The 12,925-nt window shown below is 32.5% G+C and overlaps 1 protein-coding gene across 15 annotated transcripts in view; it reads right to left on the reverse strand.

Annotated features, from left to right (window-relative positions):
* Positions 1–12,925, reverse strand: part of Mycbp2 (MYC binding protein 2) — a 262,562-nt gene that overhangs the window by 111,550 nt on the left and 138,087 nt on the right. For all 15 annotated transcript variants that reach the window (XM_063246885.1, XM_063246888.1, XM_063246889.1 and 12 more), the window contains 8 exons: positions 12,201–12,407; positions 11,359–11,490; positions 9,719–9,897; positions 7,423–7,565; positions 5,742–5,842; positions 4,755–4,973; positions 1,248–1,473; positions 79–197 (listed from right to left, as the gene is read on the reverse strand). In XM_063246885.1, the coding sequence (XP_063102955.1) occupies positions 79–197; positions 1,248–1,473; positions 4,755–4,973; positions 5,742–5,842; positions 7,423–7,565; positions 9,719–9,897; positions 11,359–11,490; positions 12,201–12,407 (1,326 nt within the window). The remainder of the gene's footprint in view (positions 1–78; positions 198–1,247; positions 1,474–4,754; positions 4,974–5,741; positions 5,843–7,422; positions 7,566–9,718; positions 9,898–11,358; positions 11,491–12,200; positions 12,408–12,925) is intronic.

Raw genomic sequence — 12,925 nt, forward strand, 5'->3', positions numbered from 1 at the left:
CAGGCAACAATGCCATTTAAGTCAAGGGGAAGTTTAAAACACATTCCTTAACAGAATGAAAAGATAATTTATTTTTACCTCATCAGGTCCAGGACTAAATTCATATCCAATTGCAAAGCATTTAAAACCATAAAAGGAAGCTTTGTCATCTTTTACATAATCTGAAGCAGTCTCCAATGAAAAAAGGGCTTCATTTCCTTACAAAAATAAAAAAGCCAGAATGGAGGTCAAAATCTGAAACAACTTTATTGAAATTTCCCTGTCACTTATCAATCCCAAGATAAGCTACTTTACAAATCAAATATTATAACCTAAACAAACTTTATTGGGGAGTAGGTTCCCTTGTCTACTCAAACAATCTGTGCTAAAGGCAACACTAAAAACAACAGGACCATCTTATGTGAATAGATGTTATTTTTTATTACAATTAAATTCTCTCCTTAATCAATTATCCTGACTTTAATTATAAAGAAAGTCATTTTTTTTCAGTTATCTTAATCTATTAATTACTGCCATGATAGAGGCCAATATTTTCTACTTCAAGGTAGATCATTCTTAACCCTAACATTTGGCTTTTTCTGATATTTTCACAAGGAAGTAAAGGCAGTTCAGACTTGAAAGGAAATGTTTCTAAATTCAAAAACTTTGAATGGATACAAAGAGGAGTTATAGTTCACTGGTTATAAACAAAACAAACTACACATAGTTTTAAAACTTAATCTTTAAAAAAGGAAAACAAGTGTCAGTGATAACAAGTATTCTTCTATGCATGCTCTTTTACATATAAGCCCTCAAACCAACTGAAATAATTTTAACATAAATCAGAAAGTGTCTACAAATTCTCTTCAAAGGAAGAAATGGAATTCTTCATTAAGTTCTGAAAATTTAGTACTCACTGGGGAAATACAAGATCTAATCTGGTTTATCTGTATGTTGGTCCCAACTACACAGAGACGCCCCAATATTGCTACTCTGCTTTTTTTACAATACTCTTGTCGAAACTTGTATCATGCTATGCCCCTTGCTCAGGGCACCTTAGTTATTCCTAAAGTCCAATCCAGATATATACCAAGTCTTTAATAATTTCCTCTGAAAACTAAATAAACATGTTATGTTTACTTATATTTATAAATGTTTATTTATACATTTATAAATGCTTATTTATACCTTATTGTTATAAACAAAATACCTGTATTTTTCACTCACAAAATATAGGTATTTTTCACTATAAAACAAAAAACACTTACCTGGCAACACTAAGACCATAGTAGGCCACCCAGCAGGTCCTGAGAATTTCTTTAATTCTATCCATGAATTAAGGTTTTCATGAACAGATGTTAATTTTGGTCCATATCCTGATATCTGAACAGTTCTAACAGGAATCAACAAACGGAGGACATCTTCTGACTGTGCAGTACTACATTGAGGGTCAAATTCGATTGTCATCCATCTAACACATTCTGGGAATGTCACCTTGACAACAGGCAAAAAGATATGAATATAATGCATACCCTACATATGTGCACTTCTGTATGTATGCATCCGTATGTTTATTAAATGAAATAGAAGGTTAAAGTATAAAATTAAAACAAAATGTTATGCACACTAGGAAAAGGGGGAACACAGTGAAACGGACATTATACTTAACTTTAAAATACAGCAATTTGGCCATATATCTTAGTTTGGATATATTCAGATGACAAAACCCATCTACCCACCTAAAGCTATGTACACATGCAAAACAAATGAATAAAAGTAATTTTCAAATTTTGATATTTCTATTACTATTAAGAACAGAGATTTGAGATGCATTAGAAAGAAGATTACATGTATCCCTTTGGTCCTTATTTTGAATTAATGTCATTAGTAAAAATGCATAAGGTATTTTATCTTAAAAAACTACATGTACTCATATGTAAGTATGTAAATACACATACACACATATTAATCATGTAGGAAATTTCATACAAATGTATGAAAATAATACATGTGTGTATCAATATGTTTATGTGTTTGTATATAAAAGATACCATTGTCTTTTGAAAAAAATAAGTGGCTTCAGAATCTAAGGAAGGCAGGAACATTTTAGCAGTCCAGAGAGTAAGAAAGCAAGTGTCTAAAGGATTCAGCAGGTAATCTGAAAAGACTTTCACCTAACAAATACGTATGGGCCAATTTCTTCAACAAAAACTCAAAGAAACAAAAATATACACAGATGGAGAGGGAATCTATAGATTTAAAAAGTTTTAAAATTAAAAGAGACCAATGAGATATATCCATGATATCCATCTTATCTGCATTGGAATTCAAACAAACAGGTAAAATCTTGGTACTTGATATTCAGGAATTATTCATTCTTTAGTATGATAACATGTTCATTTTTAAGTGTCAAATTATAGACAAATATATGAAAATATAAATGTGCTTTAAAATAATGAGAGGGGGTAGGGAATAAAGGGGAAATAAATATATAAGACTTGAAGACTATTTAACCTGAGATGAATATATGGAGAACTCTATACTTTTATACTTTTATATTTTTTACAAAAAATTAAAATTTTACAAGTACCCAAAAATATTTGCTTATAATTCCATTGATGAAGAGATGATTCACTGATTTATAGGATAAATTAAGAAATAATTAGTGAATATTTTATAATAACAACATTGCTTGCAAATGTTTTTATAGATACCTTTTAGTTAAGCATTACTTTAAATCCTACATAGAATAAGTTAATTTTTATGAACAGCTTAGGCTATGGTACAAATAACAACAGTTAAAAATATGACTTACAAATTGTAAGGCTTATATTGTAGCTTATTTAATGTTCTTTGAAATAGTATACAATATAATGCTAAACTTCCATGCTTTATGTTATAGAAGTTTAGCATTATATACTGTACCAATTTTAAGAAGATTTGAGGACAACTTGCATGAAACTAAAAACTTTATTTTAAAGAGAAAAAACATAAGGAAAGCTTCAAAACAGATTACTAAGAGTTACAATAATTAATAAATTGTTATCTTTGTAGTAGTTATTCAGAGTACAAGATATACGCAAGATGTATTGTCCAAAAAATATTGGCACAAACCTTTCTTTTCAGTGAACTAAGAGAAAATAGCTGTGTACCTACTGTACCTATCTTGTGAATAAATATATTTTTGTCTTTTTCCCTTTCTTCCTTTTCCCCAATATAGTTTATTTTTTCTTCTGAACAGTTTCTTCCCAGTTCACAGTATCTACTATACATCTGGGCTCTTATTTATTTCTAAGGTTTCTATTGTCTCATACTAGTGTTGTTTATATATGTGGGTCTGATTTATTCCACTTATGAATATAGTTTCAAGTTGCATACTTTTACCTATAAAAGTCTCCAGTTTATCCTTTTTATGGCTGAATACTACTCCATTATTTAAAAACACCACATCTTTTTTATCTAATCTCAGCTGATGGATATTTTGGGCTGTTTCCAAGATTTAGCTATTACAAATTGCACTACTATTAAATGTGGGTGTATATACTGCTATGGTATGTTTTTAATTCTTCTGGGAAGACACCCAGAAGGGAATAGCTGAGTCAATTGGGACCTCTAATCCCAATTTTCAGAGGAATCTCCACACTGATTTCCATGATGGTTGTACTACTCTGTATACCACCAACAGTGGAGAAGCGTTCCTTTCTCTCCACAACCCTGCTAGCATTTGTTATTGGTTAATTTCTTGATGACAGTCATTCTTTCTAGGATGAGATGGAATCTCCATGTTGTTTTAATTTGCATCTCTTGAATGATCAATAATGTTAAAGATTTTTTCATGTATTTATTTGTCATTTGAATTCATTCATTTGAGAAGTGTGTACTCATGCCACACGCCCATTTTTGAACTGGGTTTTAACTTGGGGGTTCTCATTTTTTTCAGTTCTTTTTATGTTCTAGATTCAAGTCTGAAGGACAACTGTTTATAATTTTTTTTCCGGTCTGTGTGCTGTCTTTTCATTCTATAGGTGATTTCTTTTGCTGGACAAAAGCTTTTTAATAAGATGAGATCCCATCTGTTGATTCTTTGTAATATTTCCCTGGTTGGCTGGGTTTTGTTCATGAAGTCTCTGCCTAAACCTGTATTTTCACAATTTATTTTCTCTTCCAGTTAATTTAGTGTCTCTATTTTAATATTTATATCTGACCCATTTTAACTTTGTTAATGCATGGTGACAAACATGTCTAGTTTTAGTCTTTGGCATGTGGAAAGCCAGCTTTTCCAGCATCATTTATTAAAGAGACTGTTTTTTTCCAGTAAACATATTTGGCTCCTATGTCAAAGATAAGGTGGCTGAGTGTGTTTGGGGCTTTGTCTACATTTTCTATTCTTTTCCATCGATCCTCAGGCCTGTTTTTTGTTTTTTTGTTTCTTTCTTTTTTTTTTTTTTTTGCCAGTACCATGCCGATTTTTATCATGGTAGTTTTGTAGTATAATTTCAGGTCTGGGATTATGATGCCCCCTGACTTGCCTTTGTTGCCAGAATTGCTTTTGCTATTCTACGTTTCTTATGGTTCCAAATGAATTTTAGGAGTAAAGCTTTGTACTCTTTAAGGCAAAAATCCTATCTTAAAAGTCATTTATGTAGCTACATATTTTCTATACTGATTAACTAGTTTTACAAGTTACTGGACACGGACAAAGCATTCTTAAAATACCATTATAGAACATCAAATCAAGTTTAAAATTTCAAGTCTGACTAGGAATCAGTACCTACCTTATAGTGCATCACACAGGCAGGCTTATAGGGGTGCTCACTCTCTATAACGGCATAGTGATTAGATGTTGTGCAAGCTGAGAGACCTTGTTCAGGCTGGTTTCCTGTGGTGCTATCTGTTGACTGGTTGGGATTGAATGCAGGGGGTGCATACTTCTGATTCAAAATAGCAACTGAAGGAAGCAACTGTTGAACAAGGCCAAATACTTCCACAGCCACCTAGTAGATTGAAAAAAATGATTATAGATGTGAAATGTTTTGAAGTTATGAGTTACTATAATTGCTGGCTATCCCCTTATTAGTAACAATGCTCTATATAGACATTTTAGTAATTAAGTTGTTTTTTATAGACAAAAAAATTTAGGATTCTACATTAAAATAAACTTGTCTACATTTTTAAATACTTCTTTTTTGCAATCTACAGTGAATTAGTTTTTACTCAATATTTACTTATACCAAAAAACCAACAGTCTATGACTTCTTCCATGTTTTAAAAAGATCACTACTATAAAACACTCCTGTTGTTTTCCATTGCTATCAGTAAAGATAGTGAGAATTTGGCATCAACTTTATAAATCCCCCTGAAAAAATTCAGCTAAGTAAATGTCCCTTAATAATTACATTTCTAAAACATAATTCTTTGGGGCTGGGATTTAGCTCAGCGGCATAAGCGCCTGCCTTGCAAGCAGGCAGTCATGAGTTCGATCGCTGATACCGATAAAAACGAAAAAGACAAAAAAGAAAATGAAAAAGAAAAAAACGTAATTCCTTTTCCCCAATTTTTCAAATGTAAAGCCAATATCTAAACCCAGTAATCCAATGGACAATACCATGAATGATGAGATTTAATTAACTTTTATCATTAACACATCTATCTCTGCTTAACATCTTTAGGTGCCTCTAGGACTGGTGTGTTTTTAAAAGAGACAAAATCTAAAAATGATATATCATTTAAAAGATTCAAAGTTATAGAATTAAATCATATACCTTAGGAATAGCAGCAGCTACTGGTCCTATGTAGGCTATAATAAGGGGAAGCAGCATGGAAAATAGACTGGACGAGCTAAGCAGTTCTGGAATGTCATCAGCTAAAAAAGACATTAAAACTATAGTTAGAAGGTAGTTTCACTGTACTGTATACATGTTATCCTAATATATATTCTGTTGTTGTCAACAAAAACTTGGATAACCTGTGCTATTCAAAGGGCTTTACTTGTGTATGTCATTTCAATTAATCCTCAAAATAAGGTAAGTGTATCATTCCCACTATTTAGAATGCACCAATGCACATGGTATTTAAGTATTTAATGTGTGTTCCTTTTAGATACCTGTAAAATGACAGAGCCACAACTAGAACCTAGAGAAACAGCCATGATTTTAAACTACATGGCTATATAAGTGACACAAAGAAAATTACTTAACCTGAAAAATAAGACAACAGCAATACATTTCACTGGATGTTATAAAGATTAAGTGAATCAATGTACGTAAAATGCGTACAATAATACCTGCACATATAAAGCACTCCGAAGTGTTTCTTATTATTAAGTTATGCTACTTTTCCAAGGAAAGTACTTTGCTGATGGACATTTTAATCTTTACCTATGAATATGGTGGTAGAAAGATAAGCTGATTCTGGATTCTAAGAACATTTATATTATAGGCCAATTTTTCTCTGAAATAATGATTTCCAGTCTGTTGCTACATCAGAATAGGCTGCGTATTTATTTTAAAAAGCTTCTTAGCCCACCCTAAATCCCTGGGGATGGTCCAAATACTCTTTATTTTCAGCAAGTTTCTCAGGTGACTCTGATGTATAGCCAGGCTTAGGAACAAATGTTGTAACTTGTAATAACAGTAAGGGACTGGAAATAACAATGACTGCTGTTCTTCTGATAACTGCTGCCCGAGTGACAGAAGATTAGACAACTGGATGGGAAATAAGGGTAAGGTGGCAGTGAGATTATTACAATATTATCCATCATGAAAAAGAAAAAGGACATGTGTTTTTACTGTGGCAGCCTGCAATGGGCAGTGATAAAACAGAATGAAGAGAATACAAACTGGAGAGAGACAACTGAATCTGAGAAGATGGGTAGTTTCCCAGTTACTGGGCAAATGGTGACACGTTGCCAAAAACAGAAAAGAAAGGGGGGGGGAGTTTTTTGATTACTAAAAACAAAATAAAGCAAACACTCAGTTTAATCAAGACAGATTTTCTTCTGTTATTGAATTAAGAAAAGAAGAATTTCAGATAATTGTTTCTGTTACCCTTACTACCATCACCACCATTCTATGCCTATGCTAGGGATTTAAATCTGGTGCCATGAGCATTCTAGGCAAGTGATTATCACTAAACTATATCTCCAGCTCCTCTGTTTTTGAACAATCTACAGAAATCTGCATTAGAGTATGGAGAGCACACCTGGTTGAAAATTAACCCTTCAATACCTAGTGATTCCTTTTTGGAACTCTCACAAAAATAGAACAAAATGTAATGTGTTTTCTTCAAATGTAAATTTCACATGAACATTCAAGAAATTTCAATCTTTAGAATAAATGGGTTAATGTAGATGCATCCACAAGATGACTCTTGAATAACAGTGGATAATTTAAGTAATTTAGAATCTAAACTACAACTATCAGGAAAGAAAAAGGAAAGTCTTACCATCCACAGCAAGAGCTCTGTGCAAGAGGTCCTTGGCAGCTCGAACAACAGTGCTTACCACAGAGAGAGCTCTGCTACAGTTTTTGTCCTCTTCATTTGCTTTACTCAGAAGCTGAGATTGCAAATCTCCATCAAATTCACTCCTGTAACATCGAGTAAACAGGAAAGTATTTATATTAAGTAAAACATGACCTAATTTTAGAAATAATGTACAGATCAGAGCTTGTCATTTAATTTACAGTAAAAAAGTTAAACCAGTTAATAAATAACATCATGATTTCCAGAAGAATAAGGACTTTGAACAAAGATAAACAAAAACTTAAAAAGTCATGCAGTTTTTGCAGAAAAGTATTACAACAAAGGGAACAAAGTGTTGAGAGTCCAAAAGAAGAGAATGAAGACAAAATTTCTGGAATGAAAAAAAAGTGAAAGGTATTTGGGTAGAAAAGGACACAGGAGCAACGTCACGTGATATCGGTAGATAACAGTAACAATTTCACATTTCACAATGTGATGGGAATAGAGCTTACTGGACTGGACTTTGAACAAGGGCAAAGCATGGTATGCCTGCTTCACTGGGTGACTGTAGGAGTGCAACAGAAAAAAATGGGAGACTTACATACAGTTTATAATTTTACAGATGGAGAATAGGATGGCTGCTGACTTTGGGTAGTAAGAGTCAAGTTAATGACATTTTAAAAGTTTATCTACCAGGATTTGTTGATAAACAAGATGTGAAGGAAACGGTAGGGCTTATATCTGGATGTCCTCCCAAAGCCTCATGCAATCAGCGGGGGTGGACTTTTCTGAGGCAGCTGACATTCATGGTTCAATACTTGGATGACAAGTGAGTGATACTTGCCCTAGGGGAGGTGACCTGCACACAATTTAAGGGACAAAAAGGAGCTTCCTTTCCTTTCCTCTCTTGTTGTTTTCAGTATCTTCAGCCATGAAAGTTTGCCCTTCTGCCATGGCTCCCTGCCTTACAGCCAGCCAACTATAAACTGAAACTTCTATAAACCTTGAGTGTCTAGAATTTTATCTCAGCAATGAGACATCAAGAATGACAAGGTGTTTGGGTGTAACAGTAGATAGGAGAGGATTACTATGGATGAACCAATCCTAAGATGTCTATCAGTCCACTACACAGAGAATTCTTAAAGAGGATGTATGAGGTGGTTTAAGAGTGTGTCTCCTAGAATATCATTTCTTGCCTACAAATCCCTGTACCACACCTGTATACAAGTGTGATTCAGCTAAGATTCAGCCCATGTTCGTTTTTACAACAGGGTAAGAAAAGGGCCTACCTCATGACTGCACACACAAAATGGATAAATGCTAGAGAACAGTAGGGCACACAGCTTAAGTGCTCAGTATGCATTAAACAGCATCATCTCTACTGGTATCATGCAAATGAAAATGTCAAAGAGGAACCTGGACAGTCACTCTAGAACTCAGAAGACAAGAAGGCTAGAAAGAAATATAGACTTGGGATCCATCAGAGTAAAACGGTGTTTAAAGTTAAAAGAATTAAATCTTTTTAAGTTTTTAACAAAACTTGGTGGTAAATACAAAAATGCCTAAAAGATAGCAGACATCATTAATGGCTTTCTAGTTTTTCTGATATTAAACCCCTCTTTTGTGCATGTTCTAGCTTTTAATCTACGATTCAGAAGAAGAATGTATTATTTCTTGTGCTTATAAAAGAATCCAGCTAAGTTACTAAAAGAAAAATTCAGACTTAGTGAAAAATTTGCATTTAAAAATTTTTTTAATGAAAAGGTTATCATTCTTTTATTTTTCACTGTTTGCAACCAAAACAGCTTTTGTTAAAATATTATGAGAAAAACACCATTATGTATATTCCAGGGCCCCAAGGATAGCACCAGTAGATAAAAGATTCACAAACACTGAAATATTCTGTAGACTGGATTATAGGACCAAGACAATACACCAACTGGGTTGAGTAAATTTGATCACTGATATTAAACACTTACAAAAAGGAAATGAATAATTATACATAAATTTGAAATATAGACAAGAAATTGTAAAGTGACAGCATACAGCACATACAACCAATCCACAAAATTTCATTAACAAATTTTTGATGCACTCATCTTAATAGTAAACACTGAATTTGTGTCTTAAAATGAGACTTCTTTATGAATTAGCACAAGTACGTGCTAGGAGATACACTATATAATTTAATTACAAGTATTCAGATACCATATTTTTTCTTGGTAGTAAATGGTATGTTAAACTAGAGTATTTCCTTTGGATCTATAAATGCACCTACCGATAGTAAAGTATCTGTGGAATCTGTCCTCTGGTTTGGTTTGTACCATTACTACTCAGGCTACATGTGCTGAATGTGAAGGTCACACCATCAGGGCACTGAACTGTAGTCATTCCTCCATCTCCATTGGCTGTGCGACTTCCGTAGTTCCTCAAGCGCACAGCGTATTTAACATTTTCCTTCATGACAAGTACATAAAATATTTATATTTATTCATAATGTACACAGGATATACAAAACAACTCTAGCAGTAAACATGTTTATAGATTTATATTACTGCATTTTACTGAGTTTTTAATGACTCAAATATGATGAGTAGCTAACTCTTACTGAATACCTTTTACATAAAAGAAACTAACCTAAATATTTCATGATTCAAATAAATCAAAATTTCTTTATTAGATACACTACTTTACAATTGAGCAATTTCAGGTGCAGAAGTTAAACATCTTGTCCAAAAGTCACACAGCTGGTAAATAACAGTACTAGGATATATTAGTAGTGTTACTAGTTCCTGCTCTAATCACACTGATAAGCTGCTACCCATTATCAAAGATTCTTAGAGCACTTTTTCTTCATGAGTTTAAATCAGGAAATAATTTTTAATTGAAAAAAATAATGTTAAGTCTAATAATCTGTTTTTGGGGGTATTAGACTCAGTTCAGAGCTTCTGCATGGAGCTACATCTCCGCCAAAACCTCCCTCAGCCTTTTTTGAGATAGGATCTCATTAAGTCAATAAATTGCCTGAGCTGGGCTTAAACTTGAGATACTCTTGCTTCTACCTTTCTGAGTGTAGAGATTAAGGTGTGCGCCACCATGAAGGCTGAATTCACTGTATCTTTATTTTGGGAGATAATCATTCAGAAATAAAGACAGACAAGGCAGACAGATATGAAGAAAATATTCATAAGAAAATAATTTTCTGGGACATAATGCACTGTATATTTTAAATGTAAGTTACATATTCATATTTTATGACCCATGAGATAAACTTCATAATAAAGGCTTTTCAGTTTTTCAGTATCTCAACTTTTTGATGAAGACTCTCATGAGCTTACTTCATTCAAAATTCTGATCTATAATGAAATTTATTTCAGATGAATTCAGATATACTTAACGTTACTTTAATGATAATTTAAAATTTCTCTTTTTTGTCAAATACTTTTAGAAAATCAAATTATATAAAGTAAGTAACCTTTATATATTAATTGCTAAAATGACTTTTTAAAAAGGAGTTTTGGCATAAGAGGATGGGGATTAATACATACTCAGTTTCCATACTATACAAGAAACAGAAGCCTGCTTTACTTTCATTATTTAATCTAATCTAATCTCCGTAACATTACAATGTAGATACTACTCCTCTCAATCTACAAATCAATTTCTAAGTGATAAAATGATGATTTGCCAATGTCTTAAAACTAAGATGTGGAAAACTCTAAAAATCTAACAATTTTGGCTACTATATTTGAGTATAAAAGATATAATCAAAAATAAAAACAATACAGTATACGATTGAAGCACCACATACAAGATGATTAGGAAAAAATTGCATCTAACAATGAAACTTCATAGAATAATTTTCAGTATTTTTAACATGTTATTTTCTGTTTACAACAAAGACATGGTAGAAATTACCTTTAAAGGAACAACTTTGTCAAGTCTGATTTCAGCTATATCACTGGGTGAATCATCTGTTGTATAAGTTCCTTTGACCAATTCTAGAGATGTCCATCTGTGGGAATGAGTTGAATCTCCAACATGCTCACTCTAATGAAGATAATAATAAAATAAAACTCATGAGACTCATAATTTTATTATATACAATTTCAATTTACAGTTGCTGTTTTTAAGCTGCTTATACAATATAAATAAACCATTCTCATTTGTTGCCTTAAACTATTCCTTCTTCAGAAGAATAGTGCTTATAGAGATAGAGCTTAATGAAGTAGGGAACTCAAACTGGTTGTATAGAATTAAGTGATAGATTGTTATTTATTAGAAAATGTTTTACACACTTTCTATATTAATAATTGAAAATTCAGGCATTTTGAATAATTTAGAGACTACAAAATACAGCTAAATCAATCAAATGCTATCTATCTTTACTAAGATTGCTCAAGAACATGACAAGATTGTTTACTGAAGAAAGAAATAGTACTCATTTGCATACTGTCTTGTTTCTTGAAAAATAATTATAAAAAGTCACTCAAAAACTGCAATTAGAGGCTTAGCTGTGTATTTTTTAGTCATCAATTCCACTTAAAATCTTTCACTCTCTGAAAGTGCGAAAAATAGGCAGAAGTGATCCAAGACAACACAAACACTCAGGTAAAATCACTTTTTTCATTTTAAGATTGTCCACATAGAAGTGATCAACATGCTCAAGCATTATATCTGAACCCATTATACATTGACAATGTCACTGTCCTAATATACAGCCCACATAACAAGATGAAACTTACAGAAGAGACACTTACATCATCAACCAATACCTCTAATTCATATTCATGAATCCCACCTCCTCCATAGACAGAGAAACCAACCACAACTATTCCAGGTTTGTCTACTGAAAAACAGATTGCATCAGGGGACCCATTTCCAGTGTTCCAGCTTCTTCCTTGACTTGTCTTTGTAAATCTGTTAGCACTAGCTTTTACAGATTGGAGAGAATTAAGTCCATCAACCTGTAAACAATACAAGCAATTACATCAGTGATTTGTGCCAAGTGCTGTGTAGTAATATACCTGTAACAAAACTAAACAAAGTTTCTAAGAGGTCTTATAAAATAAAATAATTTACATTTAATAAGCAGTTTAAATCTTCCTATTGGCACTAACAGATTAAACCAAAATAAAATTTTCTCATTCTAAAGCTACAAATTCATCTTACTTGACTGGATGTTAGCTTTACATTTCTTAATTTAGGATGTTAGACTACAAATCTGTACCACAGTCATAACTATTAATTTCCAAAGTTAACAAAAATTTAATCAACATTTTATAGACTAGCAGTTCTCAAAGTATACTACACAGAGCTCTAGGAATACTAAAGATAGGTATCCAAGGGATAGGTGAATTCAAATTTTTCATTTACAACTGGATCCTCCTGATGAGTTTCCAAGTTTGAAGAAAATGGCTTGTCTAACTTTGAATATCACTAATGTATATAACTTAGCAATCAGTATACAGACATATAAATGTAA

Source organism: Cavia porcellus, unplaced genomic scaffold (genome assembly GCF_034190915.1).
Source record: "Cavia porcellus strain 051 isolate PalLab524CR breed Dunkin Hartley unplaced genomic scaffold, mCavPor4.1 scaffold_4, whole genome shotgun sequence".
In the NCBI taxonomy this organism is placed as follows: domain Eukaryota; kingdom Metazoa; phylum Chordata; class Mammalia; order Rodentia; family Caviidae; genus Cavia; species Cavia porcellus.